This window comes from Cervus elaphus, chromosome 26 (assembly GCF_910594005.1).
Source record: "Cervus elaphus chromosome 26, mCerEla1.1, whole genome shotgun sequence".
Classification (NCBI taxonomy): domain Eukaryota; kingdom Metazoa; phylum Chordata; class Mammalia; order Artiodactyla; family Cervidae; genus Cervus; species Cervus elaphus.
In genome coordinates, this window is record NC_057840.1 from 13,901,418 (window position 1) to 13,920,522 (window position 19,105).

At 36.0% G+C, this 19,105-nt stretch overlaps 1 protein-coding gene across 5 annotated transcripts in view; it reads right to left on the bottom strand.

The window, feature by feature from the left end:
- PTPRK (protein tyrosine phosphatase receptor type K) overlaps window positions 1–19,105 on the bottom strand; it is a 602,016-nt gene that overhangs the window by 257,943 nt on the left and 324,968 nt on the right. For all 5 annotated transcript variants that reach the window (XM_043888551.1, XM_043888552.1, XM_043888550.1 and 2 more), the window contains exon 6: window positions 10,106–10,280. In XM_043888551.1, coding sequence (XP_043744486.1) covers window positions 10,106–10,280 — 175 coding nt within the window. The remainder of the gene's footprint in view (window positions 1–10,105; window positions 10,281–19,105) is intronic.

Below are 19,105 nucleotides of genomic sequence, written 5' to 3' on the forward strand. Positions count from 1 at the left end.
GAGATAAGGCCACTCCTGTAGGCCACAATTTCTCTAAAATGAACATCAGAGCTAAGAGAAAGCTGTATAAGGAGAAGTTGTAATGGATTTATGCCCTGAGAAAAGCTGCTCATACTTTGCCACAATTATTTAATCTCTGTCTAGTCCTCAGCCTCCAAATCCTCATGTTCAACATTAAAATGTTATAATTTTTTTCTTTTTTATAAAAACTAGTTAACTATGAACTAAACACAATCCATGCACAGAATTAACAGAACATAAATGTTTATCTGTACTTATTTGTGTTGACCTTCGACTGTTTTTATTTCTTACTAGTCCAAATGTTTCTCAGAAAAGGAAATAACGTGACTTATATTAACCCAGATGGAAAGGAAAGTTCTTTCTACAGTAAAAATACGATAAGCTTTGCTGAATAAGTTGGTTTGGACTGATTTACCTGATATTTACTTCCACTTAACATTTCATCAGTGGTTTCTGTTTCCGTGTATTTCCTAGTTTGTGCTTAGAAAGTCAGGTTCCTGATGCCATTTCACTAGTAAGCAGAATGTGGATTAGCTAGTTTTTAAAAATGTGAACATCTAACTTGTAAACAGTTTATGTTAACTGAAAAAAAGTTTAACACTGAAACATCTGTCAATCATACACTGGTTGGGAAGCCTGCTATTACTGACTCTAGAAGATGAAGTGGTGGAAAAGTGGAAGAAATTCAAGATCTACAATTAATGGAGTCCAGTCCAACCACACCACTTATACCACCATCGGCACACATATGTCACTGAAAACTATGAATTATCTCTCTGCTTTGATGATTTACTCCAGTCTATCAGCTATAGAGCTTCAGTTTCACATTTGATAAGACTCTCATAGTACAAATTATATGCCACGTTATATACCAAAATAGTGCTTAATAAGTTTGGTAAATATCCATTGGTATATTTTCTACTTATTGGAGGATATTATTTTTCCCTCTATAAATTAAAAATCTGACCAAAATCAAAGTCAAAACCCTGTGCCCAAATATTCAAGAATTCAACATTCTCCTATACAATTAATTAAATTATACATTGCTTGAGAGCTGAGATTACGTCTGAGGTTTCTTAGTAATTTCCTGATGCCTATTACAACCAATTTAGTGAAAGTGAAGTGACAGTGAAAGTCGCTCAGTCATATCCAACTCTTTGCAACCCCATGGACTATATACACAGTCCATGGAATTCTCTAGACTAGAATACTGAAGTGGGTAGCTCCAGGGAGCTACCGGGGATCGAACCCAGGTCTACCACATTGCAGGCAGACTCTTTACCCGCTGAGCCACAAGGGAAGCCCAAGAATAGTGAAGAGGGTAGCCTATCCTTTCTCCTGTGGATCTGCCTGACCCAGGAATCGAACCGGGGTCTCCTGCACTGCAGGTGGATTCTTTACCAACTCAGCTATGAGGGTAGCCCCTCACCATTTTAAGTACTCCATAAAGGCTGTTAGTTGACTTTTCAATGAAATTACAAATTGACTTCATTGCCTCCTTTTTGGTTTGGGATAAGAGAAAGAAAAAGAAGGAGCAGGGAGGGGAATATAAATTACAAAATCTGGGACGTTGACATAGATCCTTCAGAAGAAATATTTATCACAAACTCCAAGAAATTGAGAGGCTCAGAAGAAAAGTGCAGACCTATAACCAGTGCTCTGAAATCAAATTCCCTAGGGTTCAACAGGGGGCTTCCCTGATAACTCAGATGGTAAAGCATCTGCCTGCAATGCAGGAGACCTGGGTTCAGTCCCTGGGTTGAGAAGATCCTCTGCAGAAAGGCATGGCAACCCACTGCAGTATTCTTGCCTAGAGAATCCCCACGGACAGAGGCGCTTGGTGGGCCACAGTCCATGGGTCTGCAGAGAGTCGGACATGACTGAGTGGCTGAGCACACAGAGTCCAGCAGAAAGAATGATTTGGCACACAGATCATCCTGTTAGCTCTTTGATCCTCTTAAATTCTTAAGAACAAAGTGCCAACGAAAGCAAAGTCCTCAGAGACACATTCCAAAAAAAACCATGATCAGTGCCTCAACTGCTAAACATTAGACAGAGCTCTACATCTGATTCACCTATGCAAATACACTCAGAAATTCTTTGAGAAAGAACTCTTATTGCATTTTCATTTTTAAAACAAACAAGAAAATAAATAGCATGAAAATCACCACTCTAGGGAGACAATGCTGTACTCTGTCACTTTCAGCAAAGAGCACAAGGGAACATGAAGGAGGAGAAAATTAATAGAAAAAATTATTTAGAATAATAGAGCACAATAGTGGATAGAACAGTGTTTCAGTAATAAAATACTACCTAAAATAAAGGACATCCAGTATCCTTTTGCTCATTGAGAATTTTAAAATGTTCCAGACATCTTGTACATTGAATGGAATCACCTGAATTACAAGCAGCTCCTATGGATGAGAGGAGACTCCAAATATTCCTTTTATCTTACTCAAGGGTACCAATATAGCGTTTTTACACATGCCACATTTGTGGTCTCCTCCAAGTTTGACACATTTGGTATCCCCTGACTGACTGCAGATATCTCCCTAATGCAGGGGCAGTTGGGGAAAATTTGTACGTGGTTTATACTTGTGTTCTTATGCTTAAACTGAATTTTCCAAGATAACTCTTAAATTTGCTGTCAAGTTGACTAGTTTTTACAATAGAAGCAAAGAAAAGGGATTTTTAAGTCACTGTTAGAAAAAGAATCTATACATGAATTCAAGAGTCAGCTTGAATGAAAACTAACTGTGCTATGAAAACTAGCTAACAATCAGCAGTGTGTGGTATTAAAGAGAATGCTAAAGGATGCAAGCTAGAAATTCCATGGCTTTTCAACCACCAGCTAACAAGAGTGTTAATATGTGTGTTTTCCACTTCTCAAGTGCCCTTGTTTCTACTATAAAAACAGTAAAATGAGAGCGTCAGATATGATTTTTAACTGATATACACAATAGACTACAACATGTTGGTTAAATCAAGATTGTCTTTCAGGTGAGAAAAAATCCATGCTAAACAAAAAGTACCCTCCTAGTTCATATAAGACTGGTTCAGATACTACAAAAAAACAAAGAGCCATCATCTTTTCCTCTATCCCAGTAATCTTCCCTCCATAGTAATCTTCCTATTCCCAGTAATCCCAGTTAAGGCAGGGATGTAGTTCATCATTAATTCCTTATATCTTTAAGAGTCAGCCCCACTGCTCTGACTTCAGCTACATTTTATTTATGAATTTTTAGAATAGTATCACTTATATTTATGTAAAAAATATGTCAAATGCTGTAGCAAACAAAGATGGACTAGACAGACTAATGGAACATAAACTACACATGATTACAATAAGGGTAGAATCTGAAAGGTTCAAATGCAAACTTAGTGTTAGTTTGGACAGCTTTCCTTCACAGGTGTAGTGGGTAAGTTGTAGAGTATGTACAAGCAACTCCATTAACAGTGCGTCATTCCCCACAAAGTCCAATTTTGTACTGTTCCCTGACTTGTTACAATAACGCCCTTCTCCCACATTACCAGGTTCCAAACTCTGCACGTCCTTCAAGGTAAAGTTGTACCTTTTGTGAAAAACATCCTCAGTTCCTCTTTTATGTGAATAGAATTATGACTCCCTCTGAATAACAATGATATCCTCTGCAGTCCCACTTACAAAAGTCCTCTACTGGTCATTCTAGTCGTCTCTCCATATGCAGTCACGCAATCTTTGATATGTGTGAGAGGTGGTAACCTTTGTATCCCCATGTGGATAAGACCAAAGTATATGGCTATCCTGTGACCATCAAGGGACCCTGACTTAGCCAAAACCAGGAACTTCAGAGTGAAGAACAGGAAAAGAACCTGGATCTCTCACGATTAAATGAACCAACCCTGAAGCCTATCTCTGGCACCTTTCAGTTATAAAAGTCAGCAAATACCCTTATCTTTAATTTGTATTGTCCTGCAAAGCTTTCACTTTTCACTTTCATGCATTGGAGAAGGAAATGGCAACCCACTCCAGTGTTCTTGCCTGGAGAATCCCAAGGAGGGTGGAGCCTGGTGGGCTGCCGTCTATGGGGTTGCACAGAGTCAGACACGACTGAAACCATGCAGCAGCAGCAGCAAAGGGAAATACCAACAACAATCCAAAGTCCTTATGATTCCAACACTGAAAATTTCAGTGTTTGCATTTTGCTTTACAGCAAATTGCTTTACAGGGCCACCTCCACTGGTACATGTGTCGACAATCACTTCATTTTACAGCTAGAGGTCAGTGGTATTCATTAGGAATAGATAACAGCATTAATTGAATATGTATGTCCAGCAAATTTTAATAATGGCTATTACACACCACTGAAATGTTGTCTAAGCAACAACAAAGACAAAGAAAAGACTTTGCCTTTCACATTAAAGAACTTCAAAAATGTAATTAAGAGTTTCACAGATAGAAATAATAGAAAAGCATAGTTAACAAATGGGAATAGAAATTGAGTGTCAGTTGTAGCAATCAGAATTTTATAAAAGTTTATTGTGGGTCAGTTGGCTAGAAATTTAGTTACATCTTTGATTCAGCCAGGTGGAAAAGAAAGGAGATCAAGAATGAGACTCTAATTTATGTCTGAGGAGGCCTTACAAATAGCTGAGAAAGGAAGAGAAGCTAAAGGCAAGGATAAAAGGAAAGATATACCGATTTGAATGCAGAGTTCCAAAGAATAGCAAGGAGAGATAAGAAAGCCTTCCTCATTGATCAATGCAAAGAAATAGAATGGGAAAGACAACAGATCTCTTTGAGAAAATTAGAGATAACAAGGGAACATTTCGTGCAAAGACAGGCACAATAAAGGACAGAAATGGTATGGACCTAACAGAAGCAGAAGATATTAAGAAGAGGTGGCAAGAATACACAGAATAATTGTACAAAAAAGATCTTCATGACCCAGATAACCACCATGGTGTGATCACTCACCTAGAGCCAGACATCCTGGAATGCAAAGGCTGGTAGGCCTTAGGAAGCATCTCAACGAACAAAGCTAGTGGAGGTGATGGAATTCCAGCTGAGCTATTTCAAATCCTAAAAGATGATGCTGTGAACATGCTGCACTCAATATGCCAGCAAATTCGGAAAACTCAGCAAGGGCCACAGGACTGGAAAAGGTCAGTTTTCATTCCGATCCCAAAGAAAGGCAATGCCAAAGAATGTTCAAACTAACACACAATTGCACTCATCTCACACGCAAGCAAAGTAATTCTCAAAATTCTCCAAGCCAGGCTTCAGCAATACCTGAACCATGAACTTTAAGCTGTTCAAGCTGGATTTAGAAAAGACAGAGGAACCAGAGATCAAATTGCCAACATCCTTTGGATCATCAAAAAAGCAAGACAGTTCCACTTGCTTCTGCTTTATTGACTATGCCAAAGCCTTTGACTGTGTGGATCACAAACTGTGGAAAATTCTTCAAAGTAGGGGAATACCAGACTACCTTACCTGCCTCCTGAGAAATCTGTATGCAGGTCAAGAAGCTACAGTTAGAACTAGACAGGGAACAACGGACCGGTTCAAAATTGGGAAAAAGAATACGGCAAGGCTGTACATTGTCACTCTGCTTATTTAACTTATATGCAGAAAACATTACGTGAAATGCCAGGCTGGATGAAGCACAAGGGGGAATCAACATGCCAGGAGAAATATCGATAACCTCAGATATGCAGATGACACCACCCTTATGGCAAAAGGCAAAGAAGAACTAAAGAGCCTCTTGACAAAAGTGAAAGAGGAGAGTGAAAAACTTGGCTTAAAACTCAACATTCAGAAAACTAAGATCATGGCATCTGGTCCCAACACTTCATGGCAAATAGATGGGGAAACAATGGAAACAGTTAGAGACATTTATTTTGGGGGGCTCCAATATCACTGCAGATGTGACTGCAGCCGTGAAATTAAAAGATGCTTGCTCCTTGGAAGAAAAGCTATGACCAACCTAGACAGCATATTAAAAAGCAGAGACATCACTTTGCCAACAAAGCACTGTCTAGTCAAAGCTATGGTTTTCCCAGTAGTCATGTAGGGATGTGAAAGTAGGACTAAAAAAAAGAAAGCTGAGTGCCGAAGAATTGATGTTTTTGAACTGTGGTGTTGGAGAAGGCTCTTGAGAGTCCCTTGGACTACAAGGAGATCCAACCAGTCCATCCTAAAGGAAATCAGTTCTGAATATTCATTGGAAGGACTGATGCTAAAGGTGAAACTCCAATACTTTGGCCACCTGATGCAAAGAGCCAACTCATTAGAAAAGACCCTGATGCTGGGAAAGACTGAGGGCAGGAGGAGAAGGGGACGACAGAGGATGAGACGGTTTGATGGCATCACCGACTCGATGGACATGAGTTTGAGTAAGCTCCAGGAGTTGGTGATGGACAGGGAGGCCCGGCGTGCTGCAGTCCATGGGGTCACAAAGAGCGGACACGACTGAGCGGCCAAACTGAACTGAACTGAACTGAGCATTTCAATGTGTACATGTACCACGTGGCAGAAACCAACACAGTATTATAAAGCAATTATCTTTTAATTAAATTGTTTTAAAAGAATGAGAATCTATAACATAACAGACTACAGGTGGTGCTTTTTATCTGAAGTTTATAAACACATTTCAATGTGTATTTCACATTTTTTACACTTCCATCTCGTAGAAACACTGAGCAAAACATCTGCTCTTCATTTCGTCTCTGTAAAATCTTCTTTGTCAATAAAGATTGGCTTCCACAAACTGAAAATGTTATCATTACTCAAAATGATCTGGAAGCAAAGCTAAAGTCATGATAAAGTATATTCTATTTCAGCATTTTTTTTTCTTCCTCTGTCTGTGGGAACACAGAGATCAATACTCTTCAACATGAGAATTCTGCAGTGAAATTTTCATTTGTAACAAACAGCAACCAAAGAGCCTTAAGCATGCCCTGTCACTTTCAGTTTAGGAGAAAATGCACTAATAAACTCTTACCCTTGGGTCATCTTTGACAACAGGCAATACTATGCCAGATCTTATTAAAGACTATTCGTATCACTGCCCCAAAAATTTCCTTTAAAATTACCATCTTTTTTATCCATGTAACAGGATGTCAGCTTTGAAAGTGCCAATGAGAGACAAGACTTGTCACCATAGTTAATTCTCAGCGCTATTTCAACACCAGGAGAGCTGACCCCAAAGGGTGTATTTTGTGGTTAGCAATATTTATTTGGTGGTTATTGAACAAACAAGAGAATGTATTGTTTCATATTACTTTTCAAATCAAACTCCTAGCAAAGTATCACCTGTAAGTGTTAAATATACATCAAAGTAAAATATATGAAAAAGAAAAGGAACAGTGCCCAAACTATCAAAATGTATTTCTAAAATGTAAACAGATGCTGGATAGTACACTCACAGCACCATCATATCTTTACTCAACAAGTACAATATAAAATGTAAAACAAAATACAGGTTAAATGGCAGGAACATCATAAAAAAACAAAAAGGAAAAAGGGGAAAGAAAAATACCTAAGATTTTCTATGAAATTCAGAGATACCTTTTATAAATGTTATTGAAATAATTAGTTACTTCTCAAGTAGCACTCCTAGAATAGCCATAATATAGATTCTCTAAGCAAAGAAAAGCAAGCTCTGATAAAATCTACTTTTCAATTCAGATAAACAAGGGAGATCTAATAATCCAAAATAAGTCTCTTTTAAAATAAACAGGCACTAAATGCCTATCTGAAAGAAGGAAATTTACGTTTAAAGGGAGCACCTGGATAAAGCCTTCAACTCTACCTTTTATAAATGTTGAATACATCAGAGGCCACTTCTTCAAAAATTTTTGTATCTATAGATCTATATTTATGCCTCTCTCTATATATATGGGTCAGGACGATCCATATATATATGGGTCAGGATGATCCCCTGGAATAGGAAATTGTACCCCACTCCAGTATTCTTGCCTGGAAAATTTTGTGGGCAGAGGATCCTGGAGGGCTACAGTCCCTGGGGCCACAAAGACTCAGATACAACTGAGCAACTGAGCACACACACGCACGCGCGCACACACACACACACACACACACACATAAAACGGTAGGTTAGTCAAAAGCACTCGAGATGCATTATTAAAAGCTACTGTCTCCGTCAGTGGCTGCATATCATGAACGCACATACAGCCTCGTGAACCAGCAAGCACGATGACTCAAGAGCACACCCACCTTTCCATATCCATAGCATTTTAATCACTATGAAGATTACCCAAGGACACCTTCAGGCTTTCCAAAGGTACCATCAGGCTCAGGCGAGAAGGATGCAGGAAAAGGGCTCACCAAAGATGAATATACAAACATATACAAATATATGTTAAATTGTTCACCTAAACACTGGAGTTAAATATTACCATATTTTCTTGTTAGAATGAATTGGGGCTGTGATTTCATGAACGAAAGCATGTGCTATAAGGTGACTCTGGAGCTATAAGCAAAGTTTTATTTATAATAGAGTTCTATCCAATTTACAAAGATAAACTTTTCTTTTTTAATGAGCTACAGAATCTCTCAAGACAAAAGCATTACAAGCAGCTAATAGCATTATTTAATAATGTTAATGTGAGATAAAGCTTTGGTGGAAAGGAATGAGCCCAGCACCAGGAGTTAAGAAACATGGAATTAAATTCTGGCTCAGCCAGTTATTAGATCTTTGTGGCCTTGGGCAATTATCAAATAGTCTGAATTTCAATTTTCTTCTGAAAGTACTAAAGGTTAAAGTATTAAAATCAAGTAAATCTAACAATGAAATAATACACGTAAGAGACATTTGATGTTAAGCATTATAAAATGTATTAACTTGAATGTGGATTATCTCGTTTTCTCCTTCTAGCCTCTAAGCTCTGACACTTGCTTTGCTCTCTGCTTGGTGATCCTTCTTTTCCTTACCCTTGCCCCTCAAAACTACAACCTTCATCTGAGCAACTTTTTCTCAACTTTCAGATTCTATCTCAAAGAAAGTCAATGACAAAGGTCTTCCCCGACACCTCTGACAAATCTCAGTCCAGATGAAATGTTTTTGTTAAAATCTGCCAAACTTCTCCTTGAAGAGACTTATATGGTTTAAAATTATTTTCATTTGTTATTATAAACAATTGATGCATCATAATCTATTCATCAAAAGTTGCTTTTCCTCTAAATTTTCACATGGCTGATGTCCTCATTTTTGAAGGATTCAGCTCAGTTGTCATGTTCACAAAAAGGCCTTCCAGATCATCTTAACTAAACCATCAATCCCCCTCGTTTCATATATTTATTTTTATTCATAACACATCCCATGATGTGATACTACAATTCATATATGTTGTGCCTATTATACCTCAATGTTAAGCTACATAGGGAAAAGAAAGTGAAGTTGCTCAGTCGTGTCCAACTCTTTGTGACCCCATGGACTATGTAGCCTGCCAGGCTCCTCCACCCATGGGATTTTCCAGGCAAGAATGCTGGAGTTGGTTGCCAGTTCCTTCTCCAGGGGATCTTCCTGACCCAGGGATCAAACCTGGGTCTCCCGCACTGCAGGCAGACTGTTTATCATCTGAGCCACCAGGGAAGCCCTACATACATAGGGGAGGGTCGTTGTATTTTACTAACCATTGTATCTCCACAACCTAGAACAGTGAATTACATAGGGACTCACTCAGTGGTCAGTAAATGTAATATACATTGTGCACTTGTATTTGTTTTTCCAGAACTTGTTAAAGAAAAGTACCAATATATCATAATCCCTCACCAATTCCTCTGGTAGCCTTAAACTGATGGCAAGATAAAGGATTTTATATATGTTTAGCCCTGTTGGAGTATTAAATAGATTTCTTTTGATAAAAATCACTTAACTGAAAACTTGCGTGATACACTATATAACAACAGTCTTATTTTGACCTTAAGACATTCTCAAAACTTTTATAATGACATGGTTTTTACAGTGATTTGAGATAAAGAGCACTAGATTTAAAAATCAATCCAAATATCTACAAAAGTTGCTTCTGTTCTAATGAAGCCATGCAATTTCATGAAGTGAAAGCAATTTTACTTTACCTCTTACAATAAGTTGAGCAAAATTGGACACACCAGAACCTCGTTCTGACTGAGTTACACAGCGATACAAATCCTGGTCAGTTTTTGTCACTTCTTGCAATCTAAAGGAAGCAGCAAATCTTCTGTGATTGATGTTCTTAGTCTGAGCCACAGGTATATCTTCACCATTTCGTCTCTGTAAACAAAAACCAATCTTCTATAAAACAGGGTTTTAACATTTCCAGAAATTTAAAGCATCTTGGCAACCAACGTCTGTGATAACTTACTATTTGTTAAAATTAGGATGAAAATATCTGTGTAGCCCCACAAATTTTCACTGTTGTCTTTCAATCACAAAAAGGATGTAAGTTAATATTGGTATCCCTTAAGGGGTATAGTGCTGAACTATAATAGTAATCTCAGTTTTCCATAAAATTTCTATTAGCCCAGAGTATATGAATTAGCAGAACAGATAATGGCTTCTTGGCAAATAATTCACTGCCATCTCCCTTCTCCCAGGCTTTATATATGTAAAGTCTTCTTTTAGCCCTTTTACTACACTGCATGTGCTTAATAGGTTTGTCGCTTTCAGGAGACTAAGTCCATGGTCGATGCATCTCAGTATTCTAAATGCATAGCATGCAATCATGACAGGATGACTATAAAATACTAATGAATAATTTACAGTCAAGCCAAAATCTGTACTCTTTACAAACTTTTATCTCTTTGGCATTAATGACAGCCAATTTATACCATTTAAAAGAAGTAATCAAAGGAAGCTAAAAGTTAAAAGCATATCTGTCAACTTTCAAAATGAGCTATTGGAAAACATATTTATAATATCAGGATGCCTCACACAAGACCATAAAGAATGTGGTTGACAAATTCAACTATAATAAAATTGCTAACTTCTATATATTGAAAGATATCATATATAAAGTGAAAAAAGCAAGCCACAAACGATGATAAGATATTTGTCATGAAAATAACCATCAAAGATAAATAGTCAGGTTATGTAAAATTCTTCTACAGTTCAATAAGGAAAAAGACAAATAATCCTGTCAACAGATGGACAGGCTATAAAGAGAGAAAATGTGTATGTATAATAACCATGAAAAGAGATCCTCAGCCTAAATTTAAAAATTCTTTTAGTCAAAGATAGCACAAAGGACAAAGAAAAGCCACAACTATGAAAGATAAATGGCCATGATCCTCATTCTCACTTCTGATAGGTAAAATGCTAAGTATTCCTGGTATCCTTTTACATTATTTGATGTATAATCTCATCAAATAGTGTAAAATAGAATAGTAAAATTACCTGTGGAAGTGTAAATGGTTAGTCATGTTAGAAAATTATTTGCTACTATCTAGTAAAGCCGAAGATGCATAAAACATAGAACTGAATAGGTCCATTTCTACATTTGGATCACCCTTTCATGTGTGATCACAGATATGTACAAGAATGCTCAACTCAGAATCATTTGTAATAGTTAAGTATGGGAAAGATCCCATAAAATATACCTGAGTGGTGGATAAATGAACTGAAATTTATCCAATCAGTAAAATTCAACATGGCAGTTAAACTAAGCAAACTAAAACCAGTACAGTCCTGGTAAAAAATGTAGAACATCTCCTATATTCCTCTGAAATATATGTTTAAATCTTAGGGGAAAAGTTGCTTAGAAAAATTAAGAGACAAAAATGCAAAATGTCAGTTTCTATTAAATTAGAGTGGTGGGCATGTAAGTGGTCAATTTTTGTTTTTTTATAAATGTTTTTGAATGTTTGAAATACTTTGCATTTTTAAACAAGTAAATAATAAAGGAATTAATTACTTTAATAAGTTTTAAAATGTTAAAATCTACTGTATCTTTAACACTCTTCTCTATATCTGAAATGATATATGCATGCATATTATCTTGTATATATGCATGTGTCTGTATACGCATATACACCTGCAGATAAAAAGTCCCAAATTTGACATTGGCATTTTTCATTCATTGAGTGTTTTGTTAATTCTTTGTTCCTAACCCACAAAGAGTAAGAGCAACTTATATTCACCAGCCCTAAAATATAAATTCATAAAACGCAGCCTGAATTCTCCCTATAAGTCACATAACAAACAAACAAAAAAACTTTCTGCATGCAAATCTCAACCTGCATGTTTTCAGTTATCACATTATTTAATATTAATTTTCCAACCAGAAGGCAGACCATGACCCAGCACTCATACAGCTACCTGCCCTCACCTCATCTCCCCTAACTTACACCTCCAGTGATGCTCTCCATCGTCCACCACCTTTCTTACTACGAGTTATAGTTCTCAGTTCTTCCTTCGGCAAGACCAGTCAACTCCCACGTCCTACCCTGCCTTCTAAATTATCTTACTCATGCACAAACACACTCACATCTTTTAGCACCGTCTTTCAAGATGGATTTCAAAATCTATCTTCTTCTGTGATGAGTTTACCCTTAATGTTTTACTCTTAATAATGATTATGTCATCTTTCCATCTTCATTGTCAGTCATCTCACAGTAACACTTTCCTCCAAACTTTTCCCAAAGGAAGGCATGGTGTCTTCTACTTTACCCTCTATCCCAGTTCCTCACTTGCAGACTGCTCCTTCACAATCCCACTCAAACAACCTCTCAACTTCTGGAATTCCCAGCTTGTGCAATGACTTCCAATCAATTATCTACCAGGTCAAATTATCCTCTCCACCATAGTTCTGTCAATATTCTCATGATCCCAAAATTCACCTAAGCCTCAGCCACACTCATCAGCCTTCACTACTACTTGGATCCTGTGCTAAAATAGCTTTCTCAATCTAAATCACAATTGTTGGTGAGATTGTCTCCTAGTCCTTTAGTCTTCTGCACTGTTAGTGAGACCTCACCTTCTGACCCTAATTTACTTTATAAGCAGCGATTTCAGAAATTTTCACTAGCCTGGAAGAATTCCAAATTTTTAAAAACTTTCCATTGTTTATGTACTGCCAATATAGGATCTACTCTATTTCTTTGCAACAGTTACAAGAACACCACTGACTTCTGCTGGAATCAGTCATTTGCTCTTAAAAAATCTGAATTACCCAACAATGGACACCAACAACTCTTAGGTATTCCTAGATGATGCCCATAATGACATGAGCTATGAAGTCAAACATGTCCTCTCAGCCTCAAGATCACATTTGATCAATTTAAACATACTCTTCCACCTGCCATCTCCACTGAAACTGTCATGAATAGGGTCTCAGAAACTCAGAGATTATCATAAAAATTTAATCACCAGCATTTCTACCTTGAATCACTCCTATTACATATTCTGTATCTGTCCTTTTACCTTTTTGTGTACTGAAATCATCCTGAAGGTAGGGTTTCAAATCTTGCATTTTTTCTTCCACAGCATCATATTATGCAATATGTCACCACTATTTTGTGGATAAAGTTCTTTGTTAAAATGTACTAAATTCATACACATGATATTTTTAAAGATAAGAGTCATGTAAAACTTCCTTAGGCTTTCATAAATTATTATAACAAAACATATAATAATTATTAATTAAAGTGAATACTAAAGGGAAGCTACAGAAATATAGAACCTCAAGGACATCTAGAGATCATTCACACAAAGTTCTTTCTGAGCTAAACCACAACATAGAGATGGCTGAGGGCTCTACTTAAGGTGATCACATCCGGAGATCACTATGTTGATTACATTTTGTTTGTACATGTTTTTTATTACACTAATAAAGCTATAACATGTATATGCTTAAATAGGATATACATTGTTTATATAATTAATGAGTATAGTACACTTAGGTGCTAATTATCTCTCAAAATAACAATAAAAATAATTTAGCCATAATTTCAGATTTTTCTTCAAAAATCACTTAATAAGCCCCTCCATGTACCTCATGTTATATTAGCTGTTATCCTGATTCTATCACTGTTCTCTATTTCAAATTTTTTGTGATAGTCATTTCCATTTATCGATTATAAAATCAAAATCCAGAAAGATTAGAAATGTGATAAATAGCCTGTTAGTAGCAAGATTAAAACTCAAAACTAGGTTTAAAGATACAAAATTTAGTAATACTTCCTCTACAATAAACCAGAGCTGTTTTTGCTTCATTTATATCACAGGTCCAGTCAAATGAGTTGATTATTTGTTGTTGAGTCTTTATCAATGCATTATATCAATGAGAAAATGTACTCTACTACACTAGACATTGCTTTATTTATTTGCTTCAAGTAATGCATTTTATTTACTTCAAGCAATGCATTAAAGTTAAAAGTAGCAGTTTGTGACATGTACATTTCAGAAATCAAAAATAATGATAAGTTTTTATTTTATAATCCAAAATAATAGATCTTTGCCTACAAGGTATCAATTTAGCAGAGTAGGCAGGGCTATGAAAGACAGAAATAAGAAGTAATGGCAATTTTATCTCTATGCAGTGGTGTTCACGTAGAGTTTTCTGCCTTTATATTCTTCAGTTCCAGGCTCTTTATTCTGCTTGGAGATTTTTATGTGATTTCACCATTGCAAAACCCCCAACTCTGAGAAATACTAAGAACCACAAAATTATATGATCCAAGGATTATAACCTAGCACTTTGCTTTCTTCATTCCTCTTCTCTCCGCCCCGCCCCCCCAGATCCTTGTCACGCTTTCTTATTTATTTTGTCTCTAGTACAGGTTGTTGAGACTCATCACTTACCAAGTAACTCTAGGCAAGTCACTGGAATTGCTGACTATTGTCACTCCTCTGATTAAACTAAGTAAGCTTCATCATGCAGGGTGCATGCAGTATTTATTTGTCAAGTTCAGTTCCCGGCATAAAGTAGTGTAGTGGTAATATTGGTTATTTCCCAGTATCTATTATTGCATTAGCATTAGAATCACCTGACAGATTATTATAAATGCAAAGTTTACAGAGATCACTTTAGATCTACTGAATCAAAATCTATATTTTTACAAGATCCATAGGTTATGAATCAAGATATTTCAGCTCGAGACAATTGGTCAAAAACAATCATGGAGGTCCAATTCCCATAAACAGTTGACAGGTCTAAAAATGGGTGTGATCCTGGCCAACGAGAAATAATAGGAATAAGCCATGTTATTTCCAGAAAGATTTCCTCACTTTTAGAGAAAGCAGAGTGGGCCCTCTTCTTTTTTCAGTGTCATGAATAAAATGATGAGGATGTCCCATTAAGGAAAAACAGAATCAGGTTCTTGATCGTATATCTAAAATGGTGTCAGAAGCTTCTCACCCAAGTCTGCCCACTCTCACCCTGAGGGTGTACTACCATTTAATAAATCCTCACTTTACTTTCTTGAGAAAAATTTTAAAAATTTAAAAATGAAATGATGTCAACAGTTCTTAGAGCCCCCCCCTATTTCTGGATTTCCTGTTAATGATATGACACATTTGGTTCTCTGTTATTTCCAGCTTGAAATCCTAAAGGTAAGTATGGTATGGTTAAAATATGGAATAGTTTATTTCTGTTTCTCTTTTCAAAACTTGAGGAATAAAATTAATCTGATTTAATTTTAAATTAAATAATGTGGTACTTGGAATACTTGCAGAGATTATTTCACTCTAATGACAAGAAGAAAAATTAAATTACATTTATTGCTTTCTTTTCCACTGCCTTTCATAATGATATGTGTCTCCTCCATCCTCTTAAGAGCTGGAAAAAGGGCAAGTGATTGTATTTCTAGGTTTTGCATTTAAATTCTTATAAAATAATATTTAGGGGACTGCATATAATTTGTCAGTACTGGTGCTCTTTGCAAAACTAATCTCAGTTTAAATTTGCCCACTAAAATTAAGGTTGATGTGAATCAGTGAATCACATAACAATCCAGCCAAGGACCTGAGGGTTCCTTCCTGGGACTTGTCTGCCATATGAATTTTTTTTCTTTCTCATAGGTATCATAGAGATAAAGCTATCATCATCATCATTATTATTGAACAATTAAATCAAAGAACTTTAGAAACATGAAAGAGTATCATGGCAAACAAAGATTTAGACATGTATAAATTTAAAAAATTAGAAACATTGTTACTATTTTGAAAAAAGCACTCATTTATATCCATTACAAATCATACTAACTTCAATAGATTAAACAATATGGAAATAATGTTCCTTTAGGAGAAATTACACTAAAATTATAATACTAAGTTCACCACTCATTTACTACATGATAATAAAAGGACTGAACAAATAAATGGTATTTGACACAGGAAAAGAGGATGCAAAAGTTATAATTCTGAAAAAAGTAGGGTAAAAATGTGCTGGGGGTAGCAAATTACTAGAATCAGGATTATTAGCCAAGCTTAACAAAAAATAAAGTCAGTTATTAAACACAAAAATGAATTTTAACCTAAGAAGCAAAGGCATCTTTGCAATGTTGGGACAAGGTGATAAATACGAAGAACCACACAAAGAGGTCATGAGTAAATAGAACTATGGGAGATGACACCTATGTTCTAGTCTCGAAATGACTATTTATTAGCTTCACAATTTCTCATTTCTTCTCGTCTCTGCCTTTTCATCTAAAAATGGGGACATCAATTTGTAAAGGTTTATTCAACAGAGATACTGAGAATATTAGGTGAGACAACTGTGTAAAAGTTCTAACTGCAAATTCTAATAATAACAATATTATGAAGATAAAACAATATCTAAGTGAATAATATATTTGATAATCGTGACGCTCTTTTAATGTGTCAACCTGACAAGGCTACAGTCCCAAGTTATTCAATCAAAACACTAACTAACTAGGTGTCTCTACTAAGGTATTTTGTAGATGGGATTAAAGTCCATAACCAACCAACATTAGGTAAGGGAGAATATCCTAGATAATATTACTTAAGAGTAGATCAGAGGCCTCCCTGAAGCAGAAGAAATTCCACCTGTGAATAGCAACTTTAGTCTGTGGCTGAATATTCCAGTCTGGCGTCTCCAAGAGCTTGACTTACAGACTTTAACTTGCTTACCCAGGTTCCACAATCACATAAACTAATTCCTTGCAACAATACAAGAAAGTTATCAAAGACTACTGAAGGCATATCAAAAGGACTCAGGAGCCAACCACCAGCAAAAAGTGGGATGATTTGAGTTTAAAAAACAGTAGTAATTGCAGTGAATTCAAGTCCATTAAATATGTATAAATCCATGAGTTCATGATACTAAATAAAAAGAAAAAAGAGGAAGAATCTGTCATCTTTTGATGATGTTAGGAACCAACCAATTATACTGAAAACCACTAATTAAAGAAAGAGTTGAGAAGCTACCATCCCTTTCTTTAAATGAACTGTGTCACTGTATAGTCAAATAGTAGATGATGAGAAGCATGTCTTCATTAATTAAACAAAATACAAAAGAAATAATAAAATTAGAATATCACAACTGACAACTTCCAGGAGTGAATATAGACATTAAGCAACAATTGGTATCAGGATCAAAAAAAAAGGAATGAGACATTTTTGTGCCTCTGGTAATCACGCTATGCACCACCTCTAGCATTGCCAGAGGATCAAACCTGAGTCTAGATCTGGCTGCCAATTTTCAGGAAATTCAAAGGAACATGTTGAACTGAAGAGGACATTTGTATGCAATCAGTAAAATGCAGACTGTGTGAAAACTACAACTCAAACGGCCTGGGTTCCTCAACAGATAAATTGTGAGGGAAAAAAGGGACAGAGGAAAGACACAGAGATTAACAGGACTTTAAAAGGTATATTTTTAAAAATAGACAAGACTAATCTATAGTGTCTAAGAAGAGTATATATATATATATATATATATATATATATATATATATTTATATTTATATATACATTATATATGACAAAAATCAAAAGAAAAACAAAGGCTAAAAGTCATGATAATTATTATTTATAGGGGTAGGGAGATGACTCAGTTGTGTCTGAGATGGAGAACTTGAAAAGAGCCTCTAGGGTGGCTGGTAGTCTTCTTCATGATCTGTGTGGTGGGTATCTTACAGAAATTCATTGAGTCATAGTTTTTCATTTTTTGTGAGGTTTTCTCTATGTTTTACTCTAAAATAATTTTATAAATATTAGATCTTTAAATCAGACTGCTTTTCATTAAGAAGAAACCCGGCCCACTGCCAGAACCCCATATGGCAACACTGGTCACAGGAGCTCATTAAAAGTTGTAAAGAGCTTGACAGGACACACCTGAAAAATACACTGAAGGGCAGACCCGCAAACAGTCAGAGAGTGTATTACTCTTGTACAAAATAAGTAGTCAATTGTTATTTATAGATATTGATAAGAAGAAATCCTTGAGCTTCTACACTGCCAGGCTTTCACAGATATGTTCCAGGAATAAAGAAGATAAATAAGACAAACATAAATAAAGATAAATTATAAATAAGACAAAAATAAATAAAGGTAAAGAAGACAAACAATACTCCACACATTACTCATTTATAGTCAATTATGTAATCTGTAGACAATAAACTCAGAGTTTATGAATAATCAAAGAAAGAAAAGAATGCATTATATCTTTGAGGCATTGAACTTTTTATGGTAGAAAGTCACACAAAGCCAACCAAAATGACCTCAGGGATATTTAGCAATTCTAAAAATTAAATATGGTTACACTTTCTGATGGTCTTTGTGACATACATACACACCCAAAATGGAAACAGTAAAAGATAAACATTATAATCAATGATACTTGGTCAGTGATTTTACTTTAAGACCAATGATTATAATTCTTCACATGAAGCCATGACGGAAGATGTAACGCCATGAACTCAAATAAACCAATATCCTGAGGAAAAGCAGAACTGACAAGAGTCATAGCTATTAGCTATCAAATAGAACATGGTCTTTTAAGTGGAGTAGAATTAATTATAAATCAAATTGGAGAAGGAAATGGCAACCCACTCCAGTATTCTTGCCTGGAGAATTCCATGGACAGAGGAGCCTAGCGGGCTACAGTCCATGGGGTCGCAAAGAGTCAGACATGACTG